Consider the following 26811-nt stretch of genomic DNA (forward strand, 5'->3'; position numbering starts at 1 on the left):
TGTGCAACACACTCAACCACTTCCCGATTATCTTTTACCTACAGGCTACACACAGGGTCACCTGCTGTAAAGATGTTCTACAAATAGACAAGGCCACATGGCACTAAATGCTGGACAGCTTTGAACCATTGAAACTGAAAGTAAAGCCAAGACTCATCTTTTTTGGTCGACACATGTCTCGTACCCACACAGTTAGTTAGCAAACTTTAATATGTTGTGTTTTTATGTTGCCTCCAGTGCTTTCATTTCCTGGTTTCATTGAGATTACTGGTATCGCTGAACAGGACACTACATTAAATCTTACACAATAATGAGTCATGGTGTCGTGGGTGGAATGACTTGAACTATCGGCTCAGGGGTGAAACATCATCACTATTCTTTACAAGTACTTTGCAGATGATCAGCTAGTTATTGGGCAGCTGCAAATGTTTTATGACATTTATAAAAGGTTACTGACACCACATCAGGCAGCACCATAAGTGGGCTTGCCATTTGAGCATTTGTCAATACAACATTGCATTTGTTGTGGACGCGATGGCTTAGTTAATCACCTATAAAACCGAAGTGACAGCCAAAATGAATTTCCAGAAACACAGAGGTTGATGCCTGACCTGTTTTTCCCTGTGTGCGACGGCTGCCCCAGGCCACCAGGATGGCGGTGGCTGGCTGGGGCGGGGGGCTAGTAGGGGCGGTTGGCATCCTTTGGCCTCTTCAGCTGCACCTTGAGCCTTTTCATGCCGATCTGGAAGCCGTTCATGGACTGGATGGCAGCCTGGGCACTACCTGGGTTGTCGAAGCTCACAAACCCTGAGGGAAAGGCCAAAAAGGAGAGAGCAAGAGAGATAAGGTTAGATGAAGCGGCAAGGACAGTTTGGGGTTTCAAACGAATGGGTCATGAGGATGAGGCAGTCTTTTAACATGTATGCATAAAGCTTTAAAACAAGGATGAACTCATTTCATTTGGAGATAAAAGTAAAAGCAATGAAAACCAAATGTTTTCTGACAAAAAAATGGACTACGAGTTACAAGCGCTAATATAACAAAAACAATAATTGTATTTATAAAAACAATATGACAACAACAGTAGCTTCACAATATAAACAGAGAGCATGCATCCAAAAATCACAGCATGAACTTGGTAATGGGAAAACCAAAACATCAACATGGTCGTGCTGCTTTTAAGTTTCGTTTTTTTAAATTTCCACTTGAAAGGGAAAAAGCATCAAATCACAAATTAATACCAGCATTTCAAAATTGCAACATGAATAATACAACATTAATGTTGTGTTGTATTAATGCGCAAAAGCTACTTTGCAAATGGGTTGCACCTGACGGACTCTCCATTAAACACTCTCCACAATCCATTTATAATTTTCCACATAATTGTATGTTCGGCTAAATTGTGCTGTCACTGCACAAAGTGAGAAGGCAGCTCTTTATCTCCAGTATTCTCAACATGCAGCGCTTTGAGACAAAGGTAGAGATGAAGAGTATTTTTATTACAACCATATCATAGAGAGCACAATCACAAAATAACTGTCCCAATATGACATTAAAACAGATTCATTTCACAATACAGTGCATTCAGAAATGATTCCTGAGTCATTTCACATTTTATGTTGCAGATTTATTCTATGATCAAATTAATCATTTCCCTCTTCTCTCACACTCAATTCACCATAATGACAACGTGAACACAGAATTTAGGAAGCTTTTCTAAACTATGAAGGAAATAGACAAAGCAAACAGACATACGTATTCGGACCCTTTGCTATGACCTTTGAGATTTTGCCTCCCATTTATCTGGATTGCCATAGAGATGTTTCTACACTGGTATAAATTGAATTGGTTTGGATTTGGAAGAGGCAGGATTGGCATGACACAGGTCTAGGGAAGTGCTGCAAAAAAAGTCTGCTCCATTCAAGGTTCCCCAGAGTCTCAGTGGTCGCCATGATTCCCAAATGGAAGAAGACTATTTCTAGGACTGACCACCCAGCCAAACTGAGCAATCAGGGGATAAGGCTCTTGCTGAGAGAGGTGAACCTGATGGTCATTCTGTCTGAGCTCCAGAGATCCTGCATGGAGATGCAAGAAACTTCCAGGACAACAGACCATGTAGCACCTCACTGATCTAGGCTTAATGGCAGAATGGACAAAAATCACTTCTCAGTGAAAGACACGTGGAAGAACTTTCAAGACTGAGAAACAAGATTCTCTCGGCTGATGAAACTGAGATTGAACTGTTTGACCTCAATTCTAAGTGTCATGTCGGGAGGAAACCAGGCACCGCTCATCACCTGCCCAGCATCATCCCAAAGGTGAACCATGGTGTTTGCAGAATCATGCTGGGGGGGAGGTTTAGTTATAGGGACAGAGAGACTGGTCAGGGTTGAAGGAAAGCTAAATGGAGGAAAGTACAGAGACAATATTGATGAAAACCTGGTCCAATGCGCTCAGGACCTCAGACCGAGCCGAGGGTTCACCTTTCAGCAGGACAATGACCCTCAGCACACAACCAAGACAGCACAGGAGTGGCTAGAGGGACAACTCTGTGCATGTCCTGGGGTGGCCAGAGAGAGACCTGGAAATGCTCCTGTCTGTCCCTATCCAACCTGACGGAGCTGGAGAGGATCTCTGAGAGGAATGACAGAAAATCCCCAAATCCAGGTTCGCAAAGCCTTTTCGTGTCGAAGCCAATGAGATGAGTCTGTAATCACTGCCGAAGATTCTTCAACCACAGCTGAATTAGGACTCTGAATACTTATGTCATTGTGATATTTCAGTTATTCCTTTATAATCAATTTACAATCAAAATACAAAAAAATCTATTTTGGGGTATTGAGTTTGGATTGATGAACAGTTTTAGCATGAGACTGCAATATGAAATGGAAAAAGTGAAAGGGTCTGAATACTTTTTGAGTGCACTGTATATTACTGAAATATTTATCAAAATAAGAAATTAGTCAGAGCTTCAAAAGAAAACAGCTTTAATGATTAAACCAGACACGCTCATTCTCCATTCCAGCTTTTGCACAACTGTTGAGTAATTCTCCACTTTTTTGTTTTCAGCTTTTTTAAAGAGAGGCTGTTGAGAGGTTAGGGAGGGAGGGGGGGGGGGGGTGACTGCAGTCAAGAAGGTGATTAGTGAAAAAGAATAATCAGAATAAATAACCAATAATCTTTTGGTTTTGTTCATTTTTACCCACCAAAGCATTTACTTTGGTTTGTCGCCCGATCCACAAACACTTTGGAGGAGATGACATTACCGAAAGGCAGGAACATCTGCATCAGCTCTCCATCCCCAAACTCCTGAGGGAGGTGGTAGATGAACAGGTTGCAACCCTCTGGTCCTGCAAATGGAAATGCAGAGGGAGAGGTAGAGGGAGAGGGAGAGGGAGAGAGAGGGAGGGAGGGAGAGGGAGAGGGAGAGAGAGAGAGAGAGAGAGAGAGAGAGAGAGAGAGAGAGAGAGAGAGAGAGAGAGAGAGAGAGAGAGAGAGAGAGAGAGAGAGAGAGAGAGAAAGAGAGAGAGAGAGAGACGGGGAGAAAAAAAGAGCGATAAAGGACAAAGGTCAGAAATAGAGAGACGAGGAGAAAGGAAAGCGGAAAAGGTTGACCGTGGAAGGAGGAGAGAGAAAATGCAAAATCATAGAAATACAAAAAAAATGTTGAAAGCAGAGATAAAGAAAATGTAGAGGATAGAAAAAATCTATTGTGTTGTTCTCACTGAGTTCAATTAGTTGTTTATGTGTGATATGATACTACGATACATGCACTATGGACCAATTTGGAATATCCCAATAAATAGAATTATTGATGAATAGGAAATCAATCTGGAACTGTTTGAAAGAAAGGTTTTAGCTCAGTTGCGAGATTTTCAGTTTTTCTATATGACTTGATATTAGATAATTTATCTTTGGGTTTTGGACTGTTGGTTGGAACAATCATTTAAAGAAAGGTTAAGGGGCTTTAAACAAGAGTGATTGATTGAGCCCGGAAGCTCTGATTTGTAAATATGAGATCATCTTCTCTCCTGTTAAACTACATCTGTATCCATCGCACAGGCATACAACAACCCTGTGAGAAAAGAAGATGAAGATTCAAAACCAATTTTTCAGGGATTTTAAAATACCTCGTTCACTGACTTCTATATTTGCGTTGTGATTATCTTCCTTGAAATATCAATGTCCTCTCCCTCATGTTTGGTGTCGGAGTTACAAAAGGAAGCACTTTACGTCAACACGCCGTCACCAGTGGAAAATCATTTAAGGTTGTTCGACAGTTTCTGATTTAATAGAAAAATCCAGTTTTAGTTTTCACAGCTTTCGGGTATAAATAATTGAAAGACTATAATGCCTAAACGGTAACCCCTGGGATGCCACAGCTGTTTAAAGACTTGTATTATTTTGTTTATTTTCCACAAGAGGGCAGTAAGGCTCCAAGCATGGCTGTCCCAGGCATCCAGGGGGTCACTGAGTTCACAAGTAGGTTTACAGCTCAGTTTGAAACATTTGAAGTGTTGGTATAGTTAGTTAGTTACCCACAGACCAGTAAGATATCCACTGTATAATCACTCCAATAATATCTGAATGTTGTTTTTTAATACTGTGATATATATTATATATTATCCTTGTCTCTGTATCGAATATTTTTGGTGTGAAATCACACGTGGATACAGAGGGAGGACTGTGATTTCCCTTGATATTTTTAAACGCGCCTGTATATTCCATGGCTACATAAAAGATGGATAGAGAAGAGGCAAATCTACGTATGCGTTTGCAGCATATATGAATATTTAGGAGTGAATGGTGGGAGTGTGCGTGTGCTACCTTCTCGTTGCTGCTGTGGAATGATGGGTGGAGGGTGGGGGAAGGCTTGGCTGATCTGGCCATATGCAGCGGGGTAGGCTGCTGAGACACATACACACACAACACGGATCAGATAACAGTCACAGCTACACACACACACACACACTTGGATACATACAAACAATGTGATATATGCAGGGGCACAGCAGGCAATCGATCAGATAACAGACAATAGAGTCTACATGTTACACACACACACACACACACACACACACACGCACACACACACACACACACAGAGTGAACACAACGTGGAAAATACATTTGTGTAGTGAGACCGAACCACTTAATGTTACAGGATCAAAATTCAAATTAAAAAAATAAAGACACATCTTTATCTCCCTGCTTTTATTTCTCTCTGTCATCCCCACAGTCTCTCTCTCTCTCTCTCTCTCTCTCTCTCTCTCTCTCTCTCTCTCTCTCTCTCTCTCTCTCTCTCTCTCTCTCTCTCTCTCTCACATGCACACTCGCTCACATGAACGTTCACACTCAGATCAGTGCTGCGGCGAGAGTGACAGACAGACCTGCATACTGCTGGACTCCTGTGTAAGCCTGCTGGAGAGGATCAGCTGCAGTGGGACTTTGAGCTGCTCCAACAGAGAAAAGGAGAGGGAGAAGACGGAGGGCGAGGTGGGGGTCGTGGAGGGGAGTAAGGATGGATGGAGGTGTGTGTGTGTGTGTGTGTGAAAGAGTGTTGGTGTGTGTGAGGCACGGAGAGGGACGGAGGGAGAATGTAGATGGAGGAGAGGGCATGGAGAAAGGCGAGCGTAATATATAACAAGGGTGAGAGGGAGGAGGGATGGAGGGAGAGAAGAACAGATAGGAGAAGAAAAGCAGAAAGGTTAGAGAACGGAACACTGCGGTGTCAACTCCCCTTGCTTTCCGTGTGTGGGGAACTGAATTCTGAATCTCTCTCTTTCTCTCTCTGTCTTTTTTCTGGCCTTTTTAATTATTGCACCATCCACTGCATTCTCAACCCCCCCAACCCAAACCCTGGTAGACAAGCAGAAAACCATAAATGTTTAAGGACCACAGGTAAAACAAAACAACAATGAAAAACAACAACACACGTCTCCACTGTCACCACAGGAAAGAAAAAAGAAAGTGTCCTGGACATAAACCTATTTTACACTAATCCTATTAAGGAGAGGATTTATTTCCCGGACAATCTATTGCAGTTAAAACATGTAGAACAGGACAAGCACCGCACACACACACACAACACTGGATGCACCTGTTGCTATGACCGCACACGTAACAGAGAAAGTTAACACTGAACATTTCTTCCTGCACACTCACTGGTAACTACCACAGATGCTGTGCCACACTTTATAACTGCCCATCTGTATACATAGTACATGCACAGTAAGTACACCACTGAGGAAACAGACAGGCACACAAACACACACTCACACTCAAACACCAAAAAAACGCACTGTCACCAAAAAACCATAGAGATTCTGAACACACCGTGGACTAACAGTGCTGAGAGACGGACAGCCAAGAAAGGAGAAGTACGGGCTCAAATAATAAGGGGTGTGTAAACATTTGACAGCTTGTGAAGTCATGTTCGGAAATTAATTTAAAAGGCTGTGATTTTGTGTCATTCTCCATAAACCATTTGCATGAGAGATTGAGAGTTTGTGAATGTGTAGAAAAGAGGGTTGACGTGAGGTAGACATAAGTGATTCAAATCATGCCCGCAGTATAACCAAAAATATATCACGCATAAATCATGACGTACCTATAGATACCTACTACTTTACGTTGTTATGTTTCTGTTTAATATATATGGAAACATTGTGTATATACTCAAATGCAACATGTGTGTGTATGTATGTGTGTTTGTCAGAGAAAATAATATTAATAATAATAATAATTCCAGTGTTTGTATCAGTAATTCTATCTCCACATCTGGATTTTTTCTTTTGGAAAGCTCCGTAATAGTGTAAAAATAATGCTCAAATTCTGCAGAACAAATTAAATGAGTTAACACCAATACAATTAAAAAAAGCCTCTGTCAACAACAGTCTACATAATCTTTTTTAAATTTAATTAGATTTCTCTTTGTTTCAAATAAAAATTACACATAATCCAAATATATAAATGACACTTTCTTCTAGGGCTCAAAAGCCCTTTTTATCAGTTTTTTCTGTAATTTACATTTGTAACCAAAACATTGCAAACTGAATAAAAACATTTAAATTTGGGACAGATTCAGTTCGGGACTGATGAGTAAACAATAATACAGGTATTAAAATATGAAAGACAAAACACTCAGTAATTCCAGATGTAGAATCAGGGTAAAAACTTGAACTTTGAAATTTACAGCGATCAGCTACAACGTTAAAACCACCTGTGTAAAACAGTGTAGGTCCCCCCCGTACCACAAACACAGCTCTGGCCCGTTGCAGAATGGACACAGGACGTTTGGGGGTGTCCTGTGGTGTTAGGACATTGGTGGCAGATCCTTAGGGTCCTGTGGGTTTTGTGGCCGGGGGCCTCTGTGGATCTGACTTGTTTCCAGCGGATCCTACATGCTTGATCGGATTGGGATCTGGGGAGTCTGGAGCCCGGGTCAAAGCCTTGGCTTCTTTGTCGTGTTCTTTCAGCCCTTTCTGAGCAGTTTTCGCAGAATAGCGGGGGGGGCACCATCCCACTGGGAGATGCTGCTGCTGGTGGGGAGTGTTTTGTGGGGGGGTGGCCATGACAAAGCAGCACCCAGATGAATGTCAGGACCTGTGGTGTTCCATTGTAATGAGATGACCAGCTTCCCCTGTCTGTCGGTTCAATGTTGTGTCGGATCGGTGTAAATCTGCGTGTTTAGCTTCAACCCCATGCTGAGGTTATCTGCCTTGAAATTTGTACCTTTTTTTTTTACTGCAACTACAAATCTTTTTTTGACACATTCACAAACTTCAATCTCTTGTGCAAGTTTACCCAGCTAGAACCACAGGCTTTTGAAATCACGTCTGAACATTATTTCACAAGCTCAAAATCTTATTTGAGCCCATAGATAGGCAGGGTGTAAGGTTGGGGGAGGATAGGGGGGGAGGAGGGGGGGGGTTGGACAAGGGAGCACTACCTTCAGAGAGAGAGGAGAGGAAGCAGCCACCCTGAACCCCAAAACAACTTCGCGGAGCCACGCCCAAGCCGTTTTTCTCCGAGTCCTCCCTAAAAACCATCTCCTGCAACACTGGGGAGACAAGAGTGTAACAAAAAAAAAAAAGACAGATTTTTTTTCCACCTCTTCACGAAAGGAACCAATGAGGTACCAGCCACAGCTCATGACACAAGCGCATACTTAGGCCCCAGCAGCCCATAAGCACCTTTGCCAAATACTCATCTCCTGGACATGCTGCACTGACTGCGCTCTACGGCCGCCTGGCCCCGGCCTCCTGAACATGCTTCGAGGCTGGTCACGCCTGGAGGCCAGCAGCATGCACACTTTCCTCTTATCACAAAGATTCAAGCTACACTTTCATGAAATCATGGCTCTACATAACAAGCAGTGCACAATACTTAACATTTATACTGCATTAAAACAACAATCCTTTTCCATATTTCTAAGAACTCTTTTATGTCTCTGTACGTCTAACTGAATACATCCGGCTTACCAGGGTAATGGTGTATCCCATTGGTGAAGACAGCCTCTGCAGGGGGCTGCCCGTTGGCCTGCGGGGGTGGCATGCCAGTAAAACCATTTACACTAATGGGGGAGGAAATGCTGGTCACTGTGGGGGCGCTGATGCCTGGAGGAGTGCTGCCACCTGCAGCCACGGGACACATGGGCAAAGACAGAGAGAAACAGAAGCATTGCACCGATTATTTTCCCCCCAGAAGACATTATGGAGAAGTTTTGCTTTGACCGGCTATCTAGTAACTCTTGGAAATGTCAGAGGGGCCGGTTCAGTGGGCCGGTGAAGACACTAAATGTCAGGGGTGATTTCTTGTCCCAGTAGAGCCTTCACTGTGACACAACAGCTATTAGATGGGAATTTCAGACATACCGTATGAGAACGGGGAACACACAGTGTTGATGCTTTCAAATTGGGACCAATTCTATGTTTGTTCTCAGATGATTGGATGTCGTGCCACAATGCATCACCCCCACAACTCATCTACATTTACAGAATAGATTCTCTTTAATGTCCATTTAAATCCACTGCTCTTTGCTCCCTGCTGTATTTTTCCACTGCAACATAGAGTTTCTTTGTATTCTTCACTCTCTTCAGGGACCATTGCAGCATAACCTGGATAAATACTTTTTTCACTTTGTAGTCAATGGGAGTGTCACGTTTGATTTAAATTCCAACCACTCTTTCAACATGTTCAAAAAAATAAATATCTGTTTTGTAACGATCTGCTCAAATTCATAATTTGCTTGTATTTAAGTGTGATAGCTTCTACCTTGTGCTTCCCGATACTCTTACCCAGTCCTGACTCTGAGTCAGACTGTGTTTGTTCTCTTGCTTACTTGGAATGGAGAACAGATAATCATGACACCATTAGAGAGGGAATGGGAGGAGGCGTTTGAATTAAAGTTGGGAAGATTATAAAACAAAATAAAACTAAGGCGTTTTTTGACTTTATAAATCAGTTACCTTCCGATAGCATTAGTTCTTACAGCAGAGTCCCGGTGTCTGAATAGAATAATGTATATCCTACATGGTAGTTAATGATTAGCACCTGTGCTGTGTTCCAGTTTGTATTAATGACTCCTCACTTTGACTTTGTTTATACTTGTTGTTAAATACTTACTCAGGTAAAAAATCATAAATTTCCCTTTGTAGCATTTGTCATAATGCATTGTGGGTAGGAAAATGCATTCTACAAATCTATGTTATGCTTCAGAAAATACAGATAATCCACTGTATGTGTTCAGGAAAATATATCCTATTTTCAAGGCAAACACAGAAATGGAAACACAGTGTGGTCCTGTAACCTTTAGTCCTCCAATAGTTTTACCTGACGTGGGGGTCATCGGTCCTCCTGGGAGGCCATTGATGGTCGCCATGTGCTGCATCTGAGCAGCAGCGAAGGCTGCCATTGGACTGAGGTAGCCTCCCTGGCCTACAGTCGCCATCAATGCTGCCTGCTGCTGCACCTGCATGACAGAAGAGAGGGGATCGTACGGAGGGTGAAGAATAAATGAGAGGAAAGACCAAAGAGATTAGGAGGTTGCTGAGTTACAAAGGAAGGAGAAAGGGGAAGGAGTGGGTGAACAAAAGGAAAGTGGCTATTACAGATACAGAGACTATTAACCAGGTATTAAATCTTATGAAATTCCAAACCAATATAAACAGAGAGTTTTCGTAACCTGGGGAGATAAGTTTCAGGAAGCTATTCCAAACTCACAGGTGAGCGAGATTTGAGCCCTTATTTTAATCTCTGTGGTTCAATGACTCAATTACGGTAGATCAAAAAGATGCTTTGCTGGACGTCTTGCCTGAGCGTAGGCTCCGTAGGCTCCAAACTGCAGGGCCATAGGGTTGAAGATGCCCATCTGACCAGCCATCTGCTGCATGCGGCGAATGGTGCGCTCCTTATCCGTGTCGGCGAACTTTACCACCAGGCTGGATGAGGCCCCCTGCGCACACACCCACACCCGCACACGCACAACACTGCATGTTAGTGGGGACTTATAGACACGGGACATAAGGTTGCATCTGACCTTTTGCACGCACACGCACACACATGCACATCTTCTCCCACACATCCTGCCAAAGCACCGGCCTTTCGTGCCGCAGCCGGTGCCCATTGCAATGAAATAGTTAGGATGGGTCATATATAAGGGACAAATTTCCTGGCAGGGATTAATAAAGTATAACTTTACTTTAAGAAGGTAATTAAGCGCCGTGTGACTCATCTCTCTACGTGAGTCACCTCTCTCACATAAATCCAGGGGCTCACACACAGCGTACTCACAGGCATTGTCTGGCTCCCGTGTAGCGCACTGATGGCTGCCTGGGCTTCGGCGTGAGAGGAGTATTTTACAAATGCACAACCTAGAGAGAAAGAGAGGAGCATGGGTGAAAGAGACAAAAGGGAAAAGTTTGCAAAACATTGCCAGTAGCTGAAAGTTTCCAAGTTTGATTTCCCCTCACCCGGGATAAACCTCCTGTACAGCATGTACAACAACAGGTAAACAAGGCCCTCTCTGCTGAGCAGGTTTGTTCCAGTGTTGATCAGCGCTCAGTAAGTACGCTAAACATGCCTCTCGGACACCATTAACAACTTTGGGAGCCTCTGATGGGGCTTAAAATGCCACAGCATTCTGGTGTCGCTTACTATTGACAAGCCCGGTTGAGGAATTTGAATGATCAAGTTCCCAGTCATTATTGAGCCAAAGCCCACTTAGCCGAGTAAGCTGGCTGATGAGGCCTTGTTAATGGAGCTTCACGGAGGAATCAGAATGATCAAGCCCACTGTAATCATTAGGCTTAGTTATCGTCGGGCCTCATTGATTGGCTGCTAAGCCCGCTGATGAACTTCGTGCAGTGAACTTGTGTTGCACAAAAATTTGTGAGGGACAATTTTCTGGCCCGACATTAAGCCTGATGGTTAATCAGGAGGTTGACTTAGTTTTTCCTTTTCTTTCCTCCTTATCAGGCGCTTGTTGACTCACGAGGTTAACGGGGATCATCTCTGAGGAGTTGCTGGTTCATATCTTTCACCCCTTTCGGGCAAAGCTGTCGAAATGTACAGATTGTACAGTACTCTTATGTAAGCACTGTGTGAAGACGGTCTCCTTTGGCCCCGTTCGACATAGAGAAACTTTGCAAAGTCACCATCTTTGAAAGGCCAAAGGATTTCTGCGCGGCCGCCTGTGAGAAAAACGTCTGCGGGCTCAAAGCCATAAACAGCGAGAAACTCACCTTTGCTGTTTCCGTCGGGACCTCTGAGGATGGTGCATTCCTCGATGCCGCCGAAGGCCTCGAAGAGGCGCCGCACGTCGTCCTCTGACTGCTGCTTGTTGAGCATGCCCACAAAGAGCTTTCTGTCTTCTAAAAGGAAGAGGAAGAGGTCACGATCAGAGGAGCAGCAGCGCCTTCTCATATTCTGTATGACGACGTTCACTGTAACAGAGGTGAGCCCTGCTGTGGTCACAGGTGAAAACCTTCAGGGAGAATATTTGTGGTACTATTTTGTGATACTATATCGTGCAGCAATTTCCATTGTGGAAATGAAAGATGACATGTTGTTCACCTGGTCGTTCATGCTACAAACATCTTTGCGCCTCATTATAGCAGCACTTTCACGTTATTTCCCTGAAAAACCACTGCCTCTGTAGCTGCTACAGGCTTCACTGTTTTCAGCAGCTAGTCGATAACTTTCTCCACCTGCTGTTTGTTGCCGGATGTGAAGAGTCTCAGAAAAGACGGCACTTAAAACAGAAAAGCTTCAGACTGTAAAAACGAAGCATTTACCTGAAAGACCCCCACTTATTAGAGTGGAGGTGAACTGCTGCAGAGTTGGGAGATAATTCTGCGTTTAGTCTTAGTGACCCCTTTTCACGTTATTTTTTTTTTGTCTGTCTGTCAAATAAAAACCTTCTGCTTGAAGGATGCAGTATGGATCAGGGAGGATCTCATTCAAATTTTGAGGCGCATCCAGGATCTTTTTTCATGCTCGATAACATTGCAGGGTTTCACCAATTTCACAGGGAATCATTCAAGGATCTGGATTAAAAGAATCAGGCATATTTAGGGAATTGATATGGATGCGTGCACAGTTAGATTGAATATAAGGGAACCGTTGAGCCTCGGCAAAGGTCTGAGCTCTTCTGAGTGCAATTCTAGTGAACAAAGGTTTTTATGTTTATAGGCCATCAGCTCCATTTGAAAAACAGAAATTAATTGTACAGCCTGAGCATCAACAGTTACTGGTCTTGATTTTACATTTAGGATTTGAAATGTGTTAACTTCAGCATCAAATATGAATGGCTCTAATGGTGCAGTGCCTGCTCATGCCATATTCAGTGGTACTTGCTTCAACATCTGTGGCAAAGTACAACTTTAGACGGAGTTACTTGTGTGTTAGAATATTTTTTTGTTGCTCATGGTTTCTGAAAATAAAAAATGATTTACAAAGGGATTTTTTGCATTTTGGGTTTTGGTAATTTAATGTTCGAGATGCATCCCCCTGTTTTTCTGTGTTTCCACTACAAATTAGAAATGGAAGATCAGTGTGCAATTAAGGCAAACAAAATGATCTTTAGTTCAGTTTCTGTCCTCGGGGGGAGACAGTTGGCACTTTGCCCGCAGCAGGCGTTCTTGTCACAGATGCTCACGATGAAGCCTGGCAAAGTTTGCCTAATGGCAATGACACAGTGTCAACTCACATCAAATTCATTCATGAACCAGTAAACTTAACCAAGAGCCTTAACCCTTGTGGAGAAAAACTACTGTTAAAAGCTGATATTTCACAGACAATCAAATAGCTTCCGAGTTGTTCTGGCTTAAAGCTGCAGAGCTCCACACTTTAGATAACACACTCCTACAACCAATTCATGTTGTGGTTATTTATTTACTCTTTGAATTTCAGGCAGCCACAATTTCACATTTCTTGCAGATTTAGTAAAAAAAAGAAATAGGCTTTGCATTTACCTCTTTTTTGTGGACAATGGAGAATGTGATCTGGGGAAAGATATTTTGATCTTAATAAGCTAAAAAAAAACTCCAGGTGTTTTTTGCAATTGTCATAGGTCTGCTAATGTATTCACACACATCCAAGAGAAGAACAATGCATGTTATTTTATTATAATTTATGTTAATAAATCTGTTATCAGAATCAAAAAGGGCTTCATTGGTCTATACGTCTTAACATACAAGGAATTTGACTCTGGTTTTCTCTCAGTGTACCTCTATAGAAATAGACATGAAGCCATGGATGTGGTCAACAGAGGAAAAAGGAACAAAACTGAACAAATAATGTGTTCAGGGTGTAATGCACAACATCCTTGTATCTCTTTCAGAATTGACATAACTCGATATTAACTAACGACATGAATGGCAATCCATTGGTCGGACTTGTCACACTAATGGGACACCACCTATGGTTGAAGAACTGGGCCCATCACAGGCATTAGACAAGACAGATGTGGTGGTGTGCCTGTCCTCAGGTCGACATCTAATTAAAATTCAATTGAACTGTGGGTTAGGTTGCATGGTTTTCCAGGGAGGCTTCATTGAAACGGAGCGACACATTCGTTGCTGTGATTATTGTCAAATGTGCATCAGGTTGAGGATGCTGGTGCCTGTTGCACAATAATGAGACAGCAAGGAAACAGATAAACCAGGCAAAAATAAACATATTGAAAGAGAACTAGTAATATGCTTCGGTCAGTAACAACACGGACACACCACCTTTAGAATAAAATGCCCACTTTTCTGTGCCTTAGGTAAAACATACAAGTGCATATGTTTCATGGCTCATATTATCAAGTCACACATCACCAATTGAATTCACATGGCAACCGACTACTTCGCACTTAGCAACTGCTGCTTTCTCCGATCTTAAAACGGACCTTTCAGAACATTTCATGAAGTCACCATGGCAGCAACTCATAACCTCCTCGACCACACTTATTTTTCCCGATTCAATTTTTCTTTCACATTTAAACTTTTTATGCTGTCAAATAGAATTAGAGGAGGACATAATCGGAGACACGTTGTAAACGCATGGGCTTAAACGGAACGTAGGCAGACGGAGGTCGAGCATTAGTTCATTAGTGTGAGCGCACGACGGCGTGATTGAGTCACTGAACGAGTGTTCGAGGGGGGGCGGGAGGCAGATGGTGAAAGTGTGTTAGTGCACAACAGCAGCAGATGTGTCAGTGTGCAGGGCCGTCTGCTTTACACGTTACACAGACTCTTAGCTGTGCGGAAATGGATGTATACGTTCGGAAATTAATGAGCCTCAGTGCAATTGCCTTCCAACGCGCTCTGTGACTTAACATGTGTATAGGTGTGGGTAAATATGTGTGCGCATGCATGCGTGACCAGGGTCCGTTCCTCGCTGCTTGTGCGTGACAGGGTGTCCTTGCCGAGTCAACAAGACTAATCTGCGCTCTGGCCTTGCATTGGGGATGATGGTGTACGTGTGTGTGTGTGTGTGTATGTTGGGGGGGGGGGGGGGTGTTTACGAGAGTGGAGCACGCATCAGGAGTGGTGTGGAGGACGCACACATATGCAGACACACGCGCACACAAATCTTTGTCTGTTTGCTCCCCCCCTCATCTTCTCACACACACATTCACCTCATTGGTGGCCAAAGTCTACAGTTCCCCAGGGAGGACACCAATAAACATTACATCTTTCTCAGGGAAAGGACTGTTAACACACTCGCACACACACACACACAAGAACACACACATATTCAGCTGGAGAGCAAATCAATATACACCAGAGTCTCGACAACGACGTAAACCCTCTCTCTCTCTCTCTCTCTCTCTCTCTCTCTCTCTCTCTCTCTCTCTCTCTCTCTCTCTCCCTCTCTCTCCCTCACAGAGAGCATATGACAATGATTCTCCCTGATTTCCCTCCACTGTGATATTTAGAGGCAGTCGTGTTACCAAGAATCATAAAGGTATTTGTGTCTGATTAGATTTGTTATTTACACAGTAGTAAACAGTAGTCATTTTTATTATAACATTATCATTTGCATCATTGACAATTTTCCTTTTTCAAACAGTGGTGGAAGAAAACCCACTGTATATTACCCATGTGTTTCACTTTCCATTTTATGTAGCTCTTTACTTCTAGTCAACATTTCACAGATAAAAGTATTTTCCTTTTTACTCTGCTGCACTTCTACAGTAATAATTTGTTAATTTAAAATAGCTCAAGGTCCAAAGATGTCAAATTATCAATTATTTTAAATAATAATACTTTTTTCACCGCGGCCCATTCCTTAATTTGAGAGCCACTGGGCCAAACTACCCTCATATGTAATATTTCAAAATAGCACCAACTCCAGCTGTGACAGTGAAATGCAATTTAATTTGTCAGTATTAATAACTAGTAACAAATCATAATCTAAAAACAATTTAGTCACAGGGTAGAACTATTTTGAGTAAGATTTACTCATAATACTGTTCTTTTTTTAGTAGGATTTTAAGTGTCTCTTAACAGTGTTCTGGTCCCCTAGATAAAGATTAGAGTTTTTCTTCTTCCACCATTAGAAATGTCAGGCTCTGGCACTATCTTTGGGAAAGAGGGATTGAGGACGGCAAAGAAATAGACATTATGGAGAATAGAGGAGAAGGATAGAAGTTGGCTGAGGTTATACATGCAGAGAGAGATAGACCCAAATAACAGAGGGAGCTATGGACGTCCTGCATTGCCCTCACTTTGCTTCCTCGGGCTCGGTGCTCGCCTCTGTTCCTTCCCACTCCATCAATCATACTCACAGCTCCACCAAACTAAATGGAAGAGGATGTCGCACAATCTCCCTTCCTTTCCTTAAAGTTATTTTTTCCTTTCACAGGCTAACACCTCTCTTTCAGGCCCTATGCTTCTCCCTGCTTATCAACCACCAACTCCTTCCAACTCCATCTTTTCTTCTCCTCCCTTCTCTCTCTTTGCTCTCCTGCTTTCTTGTGGTCGAGAGAATCACTCCGGTGCCAATTATATTAACAACTGCAAAGTTTGAAAGACTCCAGCCGAAAACGGTTAAACTACATCAATCTTCTCTTGTGCAGTCCATTGATTGGTGTCAGGAGCGGGTCACTATATGTCTAGACATTGAAAATCAGCTTTAAGCTGTCTTAGCTGTCAATACAGTGCGACACACACACACACACACACACACACACACACGCATATACCAAACCAGACAGGCTGCAACACTGTCATTCACACACATCTGTCATTTGAATTAATTTGGTCGATACCAACTTGTGACATTAATCGATTTGGTCCGTTGCAGTTATTGAAGGTGTGACTTGCCCCCCCCCCACACCCCTGGAGCATGACAAGACAGACTTGTGCAGGTTTCTGTGTGCATGCTGCATACATGTGCATCAGTGCGTATGATGAAACGGCAGGAAATGAGGCCATACCAGCTAAGGATACAGTAAAATAACATGTTGTGGATACTGGAGGGTCCGGCCGTGCTGTCAGACTGTGTTGAAGTAGGGCATCGTGTGATGGAACAGATGACGCTGAGGCTGACGTGTACCAGCAGCGTGTTTATAGGGCTGTAACGAAGGGAGGTGAGTAGAAGAAAAAAGGGGAAAAAGAAAGAAGGGCATACAGTACCTCCTCGGCTCTCACTGTCTGCTGGCTTCACCTGGATCGGTCTGTTCATCTGTGACAGAGACAGAGAGAGGTCAAATAATAGAAAGAAGAAGGAAACAAGAGACAAAGAAGCCAGTTACCATCAAGTACTCAAATAATAACACATGCTCTTACCCTCACCCCCCCCTTCTAAAATAACTTTTTCTGGTTTCACTCAGCCAAATTGCGGGTAAAGTGTATTGAAAATCTCCAAAGCTGCAGCACTTATAGCCATTGGGGGGGGATAGCTAGTTTGGAATATGGGTTGGAAATAGTATTTGATCTGAGATGAAAGGCGAGAGAGAAGGGTTGGAAAGGGGGGATAAGCAGAGGGATGAAGGGAACGACGGAGAGAGGGATGGTGAAGGTAACTCTGGGTCAGCGGTGCTACTGTGACTGTGTATCATCTCGGTGGCTGCTTCTGGATGCGAAGCATGATTCATGATGTGGTTTAGGTGCGTGAGTTAATATATTGTTGTGGATCCGCGCGACACACACGCACACAAACATATACAGGAAATTCAACGGACAAACTCCCAGGCCTCACTACAAAATGTTCGTGCAGCAACTTCTCTTAGCTTGGCACACAAGGTTGCATACACACACACACTCACAATCACAATCATACACACGCGCACACACACACACACACTGTTTCCCCAGTGTGTACGCCCAGGCCCTCCTTTCATTTCACTCCTGCATGTCAAACCTTCCCTCTCCACCTCTCCACTCTGCTAAACGTTCGGCGGCAATCAATTTTTAATAATGCCAATCGCCACGCTGCCAGGAGGAACGGAGGGGGAGCGGTGGGAGGGGGGGTGTATGTGTCTGCGGAGGAGGGTGGGGGAGGCTGTGGCGTTGGAGGAGGAGAGGAGAGGAGAAATTTGAGGGGGGAGAGGGAGGAGGGAAAGGTCAAGGTTCTGTGTGATGCAGCATCATTGTTTTGCTAAATGTCATTAAATCTTTTTATTTTGAGTTTTGCTGATAAAGTTGTTGTCGTGATGCATCTCATCGTGTTCAGATGATTCACCAAAGGCAAAAAACAACCTTTGAGCACGAGGGCACGATGTCAGGACACAAACCCAATTAATGCTCAGACCTTCACCCTCTTCCGGAGCTCTTCTGCTGCTAATATTAAATCTCATAATTCTCCATAACGCTTATTTAAAATAGAGTTACCCGCTCCTCGCTCTCCCTCGTCTCCTCCCTCTCTTGGATGGCTAAGAGAACCCTACTAATGTTTTTAATGTGCTGTGATGCATTATTTATCAGAGCGGCTGTTGATATGGAAAAAGGATGAGAGCGGATAGAGAAAATGGGGAATGGAAGAAAGGGAGTTAAAAATGAGTAAAAAAAAAAAGAAGAGAGAGCGAAGAGAGATGAAGAAGAGAGAAAAAATACATAAGAAAAAAGGAAGGGAAGCAAATCAAAAAAAAGATTTGAATTGAAAAGAAAGGGACCAGAAGAAGGGTGAAACCAAGCAGGGTGAGGAAAAAAGGAGAGATAGGAATTGGAAAAAGTAAAAAAAAAAAGAGGGTGATGAGTGTGAGGAGACAGAAATGTGGTAATAAAAAAGGAAGTGGGGGGGAAAGGAAAAAGGAGAGACACGGCGGAGGAATGAGGAAAAGAGGACATGGGGGGGGGGGGGGGAGATGAGGACATAGATCAGAGAACGGGACAAGGTCAACCCAGTGCTCCCATGGGGCCTATAAGCCTGCATACATATGAACGCTTTTACCGTGACCCATACAAATGGTCTGGCCTCAATCTGACCTAATTGTGTTCCACCTCCACTGGTTTTATATGCAAGCGCTGGTGTTAACCTGCACTGTATCTAATGGCACTAACTCTCCAAGGCTCTGTTCAATTCGTTCGGGTTTGAATCTCTGCATCGAGATTTGAGGGACCGTACGGAAATGTGTGACGGGGGGAATGACCTTTGTTTTTCTATTCACCGAGCCCCCCCACGCGTCAAAAACTTGTCGCCCTGTGGGACAGGATGGGATAGCAACAACTTTAAACACCTTTCCCTGCTCTCCACCAAAAAGCTAGACTGTCCTCCTGTCAGCAAAATGTTTAAATACCATTCCTATTTTCTGCCCTTGCCTTACAAGCTTTGTACTGTGCCTTATTATAAGTGTTTTCCGCTATGAGGCATTTTCAAAAAATAAATCTGCACCTCTTCCTCTCTAATATCTAGAAGCCTGGGAAGCAACCTCACATATTCACCTTTGAATCCCTTCATATGTCACGACTTGTTCAGCAGACACATGCAAAATGTGTCCTCTCAGAACTTTTTTTTTTTTTTTTTTTTTAGATACACTTCAAAAATAAAAAATGTTAAGTGTTCAAACCATTATTTTGGCAGTGACATCTGAGTGCACTTTCATGGACTGACTATCAGTGGCCTCCATTATCCCGGGCACATAAACTGCTTCATGGTCAGTTTTATCATCCTCCTCATAATAGGGTGAGTTAGCACCAGCCCACTGGACAACTGATCCCAAAACAGTTGTTAAGACCAGACGCTGACTAGCCGAGGATCACTCCCCTAGGATTGACTGTGGTGGAGTTGGCCATAGCCAGATGGCAGCATTGAGCAGCAGAAGCAACACAATATACAGACAATAGGACAAGCTCTCTTTAGCCTAAGGCTGGGATGGAACTAAAATCTCATCTACATGCACACACAAAATGCACCGAGATGCGGGCCCATGCACAACAGGCACAAGCATGAGTAGGCGTGCAAGCCTATACACACACATACACACACACAATCACTCACACACGCACACGCACACACACACACACACACACACACACACAGACACACACACACACACACACACAGACACACAAGCTTAGACCATGCAAAAACATGCAAAATTACAAATTGGCCTATGCACGCAAACATCCATGGAACCATATAAGACATAAGTACACACGCGCAGACACAATAGTTATGTAAATGTATTCTTGCAAGTCAACACATGCAGCAAATTGGCTCATCTCTCAGCATGCAGATCTAATACCTCGTACGTAGCGCGCTTTCCCCCCCTCCGCCTCGTAAATGTGACCGTCTACTCATCCACACACACGTGTGGAACAGGACGGAGCTCCACACACACACACACACACAGACACACACGCGTGGACGCAGGCAAAGCTCCATTGTTGCTCAAAGTCCACCTCAGCAGCCTTGTGTCAGAGTGGCCTTGGTGTACCGCATGATCGACAGCTCAAAGAGAACTGCGGCCACACAAATGCATTGGCGCGCGCACAAACACACACACACACACACACACACGCCGACGCACGCGCTCACACCACGCACGTTATTGCTACACGTCTCTGTTGATTATGTAACTCAATGACGGCGCTCTGCCTCAGTGCTGCCATAGATTCTCTGCTAACTAGAGGCTGAGGGAATTCATGGTCTGCACGCAGTCTGTGTGCCGTACCAAGCTGGTGAGTCATTCCTCTGAATCAGTCTGGTACGGCCTGAGTGTGCGGCGAGGGCCCACAAGATTAGCTGAGAACAGTGAGCGACTATCGTTTGCTTTATTGGATTCTACCTTGAAACGGGACAAAATTGAAGTCCGCGATCCGAGTTTTGCTGCTTACTGTATTGATTTCACTGCGTATGAAGCACCACAACAAAGTTACCAGAACAACGTTACGATGACAACACTGTGGGAGTTTCATCCACGGGAATTTCTGTGCAGCACCTTGTTATGTCAAATGTGCTTCAAATTCAGTTTATTACAAGTTGCTCGGGACAGTGCAAGCGCTCACAACAACAACACACACGCACACACACACACACACACACGGGAAGTCGCTCACACCGCCATCATTGTCTGAGAAGAAGCAGAATATTGAAAATCTGCTTTACCCAACACGGGAGAGGAGGTAGGATTTTCTCATTTTCACCCTCCTCTGGCAGATGTGTTTTTGAGAGAGAGAGTGGAGCAGTGCAGGTCATTTCATTATCACAGTGAGAAAGCACTCCATGAAACTCTCCCAGGGAAGCAAGGAAGGCTGCCTTCATAATGTCCCCCCCCCCCCCCCTCTACTATTGTCAAAACTTACTCTATTTTACATTCTGCTGCTGAAGGCCCCCGTTTTTTTCCCTTTTACATTCGGAATGCTTTCATTCCGTCTCCGTCCCATTTGAGGTGTTTTGTGTTTTTCCGTGCTCTCTCTTCATACATATATTTACCGATTTTTAAGTGTTGTGTATTTGAAGACAACATATGGAGCAGTTATGTTGAAGTTCCTCTCTTTGGCATTGATTAAACATAAAAAAAATAAATAAAAAAAAACATCTCCCGTCCTCAAAATTACATATTTAGAGGTTGTTTTCAGTTTTTTTCATGATTCCGTGCTGGAACAATACCAATGGGTCTAAGTGTAACCGAATGCCCGTATTCATATTGTCAAATGAATCACTGGCACTCGACCCAGATCCGCTTTCCAAAAGTATCTCAGCATGCAACACACAACACTCATCGTGGGATGGAAACATGCCAATGGAAACATTAGCTGAACAAATATGGTTATAACCCTGAGATGCTTTTGGGAAACTGGGCCCTTCTGTGGAGCAGGGAAAAAAAAAAAGAGCCTGTGTTTGGAAGATTAGCTGAACAAACTAGAAACATTTAGCAGGTATGTAATAGATTTCACAAAGAGGACAGCCTATTTTAAAAGTATTGATTTGACATTAGTTCACAGCAGCGCTGCAATCACATGGGATACCTTCCTACATTCCCAGCAAAGCTCCGGCGGTGCACGTATAATTTTACTTTTTTTTCTTTGACTTTCTCAGCCTCTGGGGTCACAGAAGTATTTTACAACATCTGTAGCGAAAGGGCAGCGCAACACGCCCTCCCCGCCGCTATTACTGTGCCACTGCAGACTGCAGAGAGAAGTGCCCTAATGTGACTAATGGAAGTGGCTTGTGTGAGGAAAGGGAAAGTTATTTTTCCCGTGGCAATAGATGTGTTCATCGGGAGTGAAATTCAGGTCAGTCAGTCAAATAACATCTCCTCACCTCGCTCTCACTCTTCCTCTTTTTTTTGCGAGTGCTCGGGCTAATCTTGGCAACAAATGTTTTTTCCAGTCAAACAAGTCGCACCGGAGACAGAGCGAGCAGAGCACTCGCTTTGTGTAGAACATTAGGGGTGGGAATATATAATGCTAGCAGCATGCTAACTCATGTGCTATTCAGTAGTGCTGCATAGGACATGAGGTGCAGTTGACAACATGTTTCATGCACTTCTTGATACATGTTTGACTACTACTTTCTCACACAAAATAAAGCCAGTGAAGTTTAGGTTTAAAATATATCAAACTCACTCCGTTGACTTCCCAGTGATCCCTTTACAAAGACTTTTATGAACAACCATCTAAAACAGTGAAATAGTCTGCATCAGGGTTTGGATATTTCCATTCTCGGGGCCCATCGGCTATTGTCTGATGACGATTCAGCCCCTGCTCAAACGTGATTGGTCAAACTACAAATGGTCACCAGAAATCTGTCTGCATATCCACATGCTGTATCTCTCTAGAGAGTTCAGGATGTATCTTTCTTCAAACTGCCGGTCAATTCACTTCATTTACAGCCCATCTAACCCTGACGTCTCCGTGCTCTACTGTGGGTACTTTACCTCTTTCCTTCATCCCCTCTAGTACTTCATCCTGACGTATGGCCAAACACAAATCCTCTCTTTAGATGTTTAAGGTAAACATATTTCAGAGAGATCAATGCCTCTGTAGGAGGGCACAGAAAACTGTAAAGCAAAAACATCCCAATCTTTTTTCCTTTTGTTGCATTCTCTTCTCCTTTGTCCCTGCTCGTCTTTACCGACTAACAGAGATGGGCATTCTGTTTCACGTCAGATCGAGGAAGAGAGGAGATTCTGGCCCAGTTGTTTGGTCTGGAATTGAGTGGCATGCTGCAGTGAGGCTGAGTGGACAGGAGCAAGATAAATACTGAGAAAAAAAGGAATCATCCAGATGAATTATGAATTGGCACGGACTCTGCTTTTCTTGGCGATCCCGCCGCAGCACTGAGGTGGCTCATCGGAACCACAACATGGCCGCACTGTGCATTATGGCAAATGAGACATCAGGCCTCATTTATCAGTATTTCCTCAAGTTCAAAATGTTGTGGGATGATGAAGTATTGCACCGAAACCTGAACAATCGCGCACATGCAAATGTTTTAATGACTTGTTACAGACTCTCATTTACGGCTGACATGATTTTGATAGCAGAAATTTAATGACACTGAATAATAGTGACGGATGAGTTTGAACAGCAGAGGTTGGATGTTAAATTACCACACACCCCACGAGATATATCATCCTAAAGCAAAGCAAATCATAATGAATTGATTTGCCGACTATTACGCTGGAATCTAGCTCGACTGCAAGCGAGCGGGTGGAAAGCTCAGGCTGTTCCAATGTGTCGCAGCGCCTCGCTCCGCGGTGCCGCTGTCCCAGACGTGTTTTCCAAGATCACTAGGTCTCCACACAGGCAGGTGAGAGGGAAACACACAGAGATCATAAAGGGAGACGAGCTCCTCTGTTCAACCCTCTGATCATAGCTGGCTCCTTCGTCACCATGGCTTTTACACACTCGCGAGCACACACAGGGAACATGAGAACAGAGAATGATAGACACACACACACACAGACACACACACACACAAACACACAGACACACAAATCAAATACACCCTTCATCGAGGAGGATTTTTACAATGAAATAATTTACACTCAAACTTTGCCATTTTCCTCTTATTTCTTTCATTCACAGACTCCTGCTGCTTCGGCTTCCTGATTAAAGAGCATTTCTCTTTCGCACACTAACTACTGTTGCTCTGAAAGTACTTTCTCCAACTTTCATGAGACCCGCGGTTGGAAAAAAAAAAGAAAATGTTACAAAACGCAAGACATTTTAAAAGCTGGAAGTTATCACACACCCCCCCATTCCTCCTCCACTCCTGCAGTCGGTTGAGATCAGCATCGCCTTTTTCTCACATCCATTGTTTGATCCATTTCACACCAGCCCACCTCGTCTTTTTTTCTCCGCCTGTTTCCTCGTTCGTTCACTGGCAAGCAGCCTGTGTGCGCTCGCAGTAGTGGGACGGCTTTCGAGCAGTTTTGAATGAGAGGTTAAAAATGCAAATGCGGTGCTCTTTCTCTTTTTCCTTTCTATTCTCGTTCCACGTCTCATTATTTTTTTCCCCTCGTTATTCTCGCCTCCTCTTCCTCAGCGCGGATTTATTGTCAAATAGAGTAAATGAGTGTCAGTGTGAAAACGATTTTTTGTTCCCCCCCCTGCAAGTGAATGCATAATACAGCGTTTCCCCCCATGTTCTCAGTGCTCCTCGCGGATAAGAATCAATGCGGAAGCAGAGTGGATGAGGTTCACGCTTCCCCTGAATGCTTTCATAGGCATGGACAGCTGAGAACTCTGTTGTCACAACGAAACAGGAGAGAAACAGCACATCAGCTATACCTCCAAATTATTCTACCTCATCAAAACCTGTTATAGCTTCACACCTGCCCCCTGTCGTGCACTTATAGATAGTCTGCAACCTCACACACTGAAGCCCCATGTGCAAATGAGACGCACACACTGATGCAAACACACGGAAAACATTCAAATATTCAGTTTTCAGCGTGCACAAGTGTTTTATTGTGATGCTTTTGACATAAAACATTGCACCTGACTCTGAACAGAGACCAATTATCACACCACAGCTTGATCCATTGCAAAAAAGAGGCTTTGCTAATAGAGGACACTGTCGGGGTGAGGAACAGAGTGCACGCACGCACACACACACACACACACACACACACACACACTCGCGCATGTCTACCAGCGGCACAACCCCTTGCGATAGTTACATAATTAGATGTACAGCACCTTGGCAATCAACAACTCTGATGTTGCCATGGGGACTATAGCTTTGACTATAAAAAGCCAGGATCTATATGTGGAGGCGGCCGAGGGCGGAGGTGCGGAGCGAAGGCGGTGAGAGAAAGAAAGAGGAGAAGACGCAGAGAGTGAAAAAGTGTGAGAAAATTGGTGCGAAAGGAGCGAGGGTGTCGCTGAGGGGCTGAGCCGCTCTCACTCTATGTGCGAGCGTGCCTCCATGTGCATAGTGTACCTGCATGTGTGTGATTGGAAGTGTTCAGGCCGCGCGCAGAGAGGTGCTCCTTTGTATGTTAGCTTGAAGGAGGAGGGATGGGGAAAAAAGCGACAAGGACAAAATTTGATAGAGTTGGTTAGTAGGTGAGAGGCGGGGGGAGAGAGAAAAAAGCTAACTAGAGAGTGTAGAGGACAATTTTCACCCTCCCTCCTTCTAAGCTTACTGCATTTCCTGGGCTTTGCAGCATATAATAAAGATTAGGCCAGACGAGAAAGCCATAAATTCTACTTTTCTCTTCTCAGAGGTGAACATAAATCATGGCTGCTACTGGCGTGCCATCACTGGGTTTTTGCTTTTCACTTATCTAATGAAGAAGAAAAAAAAAACAAGTTCAAAAAAGCTGTCACGTATTCAGAGCCGGGCAGACGGCTTTCACTTCCATCCCCACACAACTTTTGTCCTTTTCTACAGCGATCACCGAGGTACAGACGATGAGTGGGTTTCCCATAATTGCTGGGGGAGTATTCATGAGCTGCATATCGCTGGACTGTGTGAGTGTGAGTGTGTGTGCATGAGAGGAAGAGAGTGAGAGCTGACTTGAAAGGTCTCTGCATATGAAAGAATACCTTACAGCATATGCAGATGCAAATATAGACTCAAATACCGGCATGGGCAAACACACTTGGAGAAGAAATGCAACTTCTCTTATATTCAGATACACACCAAAAGGCACACATGCACACCCTTGTGCTTTCTTGCACGCGCACACTCAAACACACACTCGTGCTCGTGTCTGAGGAGGTTAGGGGGTGAGAAGATGGTGTTGTAATGAGCTGTCACTCACAGTGACCTGCCCTTGTATTGGAAAAGGGCTGAGAGACACAAAGTTATGAAAAGCTAGAATAAAAGTGTGAGGCCTTTTGTTCAATGCTGATCTCCAGAGAGGTTACATCTGAAAACGCCTGCCTCCTCATTTAATGTGCCGCAAAATTAAGAAAGAGTCAGGTTACCAGAGCAACGCTGTCCCCTGTTACTCTTCTGTGTGACAACACTGAGACTATTATTGACTATTATAAGTTACTGTGGCAGCACAGGAAATACTGTTTGGCTTGTTAACACGTAGGAGTCCTGAGCCCTGATCAAATCATTATTTCATGCTCATTCAGTTTTCTAACAACTGGAACAGGAAAAAAAAAATGCAAATGAGAACAACTAAATTGGGACGGGGCCGTGTTAAAACACAGTAGACGTGATTATGGAGAGCGAGCATGAGCAGAATGGAGATTTTTAAAGAAATACTTTGACATTGTGTGGTGCACACCGGTGGGCTGGTCAGGGAAGTCCCTTCTCCTGGGAAAGAATAACTCTCCATAAAACCCCATGTTGAACGGCAGACTGTCTCATTACCCTCAGACACACAGGCTGGCTTCTGCACCCTGTTGCCATGTTTTTCACTGAGCAAAGCTAACAGGCTGCTGGGGGCAGCTGAATATGCACGAT

General features: G+C 43.9%; 1 protein-coding gene across 1 annotated transcript in view; it reads right to left on the reverse strand.

Moving 5' to 3' along the window:
- Positions 1–26811, reverse strand: part of celf4 (CUGBP, Elav-like family member 4) — an 85360-nt gene that overhangs the window by 4529 nt on the left and 54020 nt on the right. The window contains exons 3-13 of the mRNA XM_062398046.1: positions 17130–17178; positions 11745–11873; positions 10795–10874; positions 10316–10456; positions 9835–9973; positions 8484–8636; positions 7952–8062; positions 5391–5453; positions 4828–4905; positions 3207–3350; positions 612–807 (exon numbers count right to left, since the gene is read on the reverse strand). Coding sequence (XP_062254030.1) covers positions 680–807; positions 3207–3350; positions 4828–4905; positions 5391–5453; positions 7952–8062; positions 8484–8636; positions 9835–9973; positions 10316–10456; positions 10795–10874; positions 11745–11873; positions 17130–17178 — 1215 coding nt within the window. The 3' untranslated portion in view covers positions 612–679. The remainder of the gene's footprint in view (positions 1–611; positions 808–3206; positions 3351–4827; positions 4906–5390; positions 5454–7951; positions 8063–8483; positions 8637–9834; positions 9974–10315; positions 10457–10794; positions 10875–11744; positions 11874–17129; positions 17179–26811) is intronic.

This window comes from Platichthys flesus, chromosome 2 (assembly GCF_949316205.1).
Source record: "Platichthys flesus chromosome 2, fPlaFle2.1, whole genome shotgun sequence".
NCBI lineage: Eukaryota > Metazoa > Chordata > Actinopteri > Pleuronectiformes > Pleuronectidae > Platichthys > Platichthys flesus.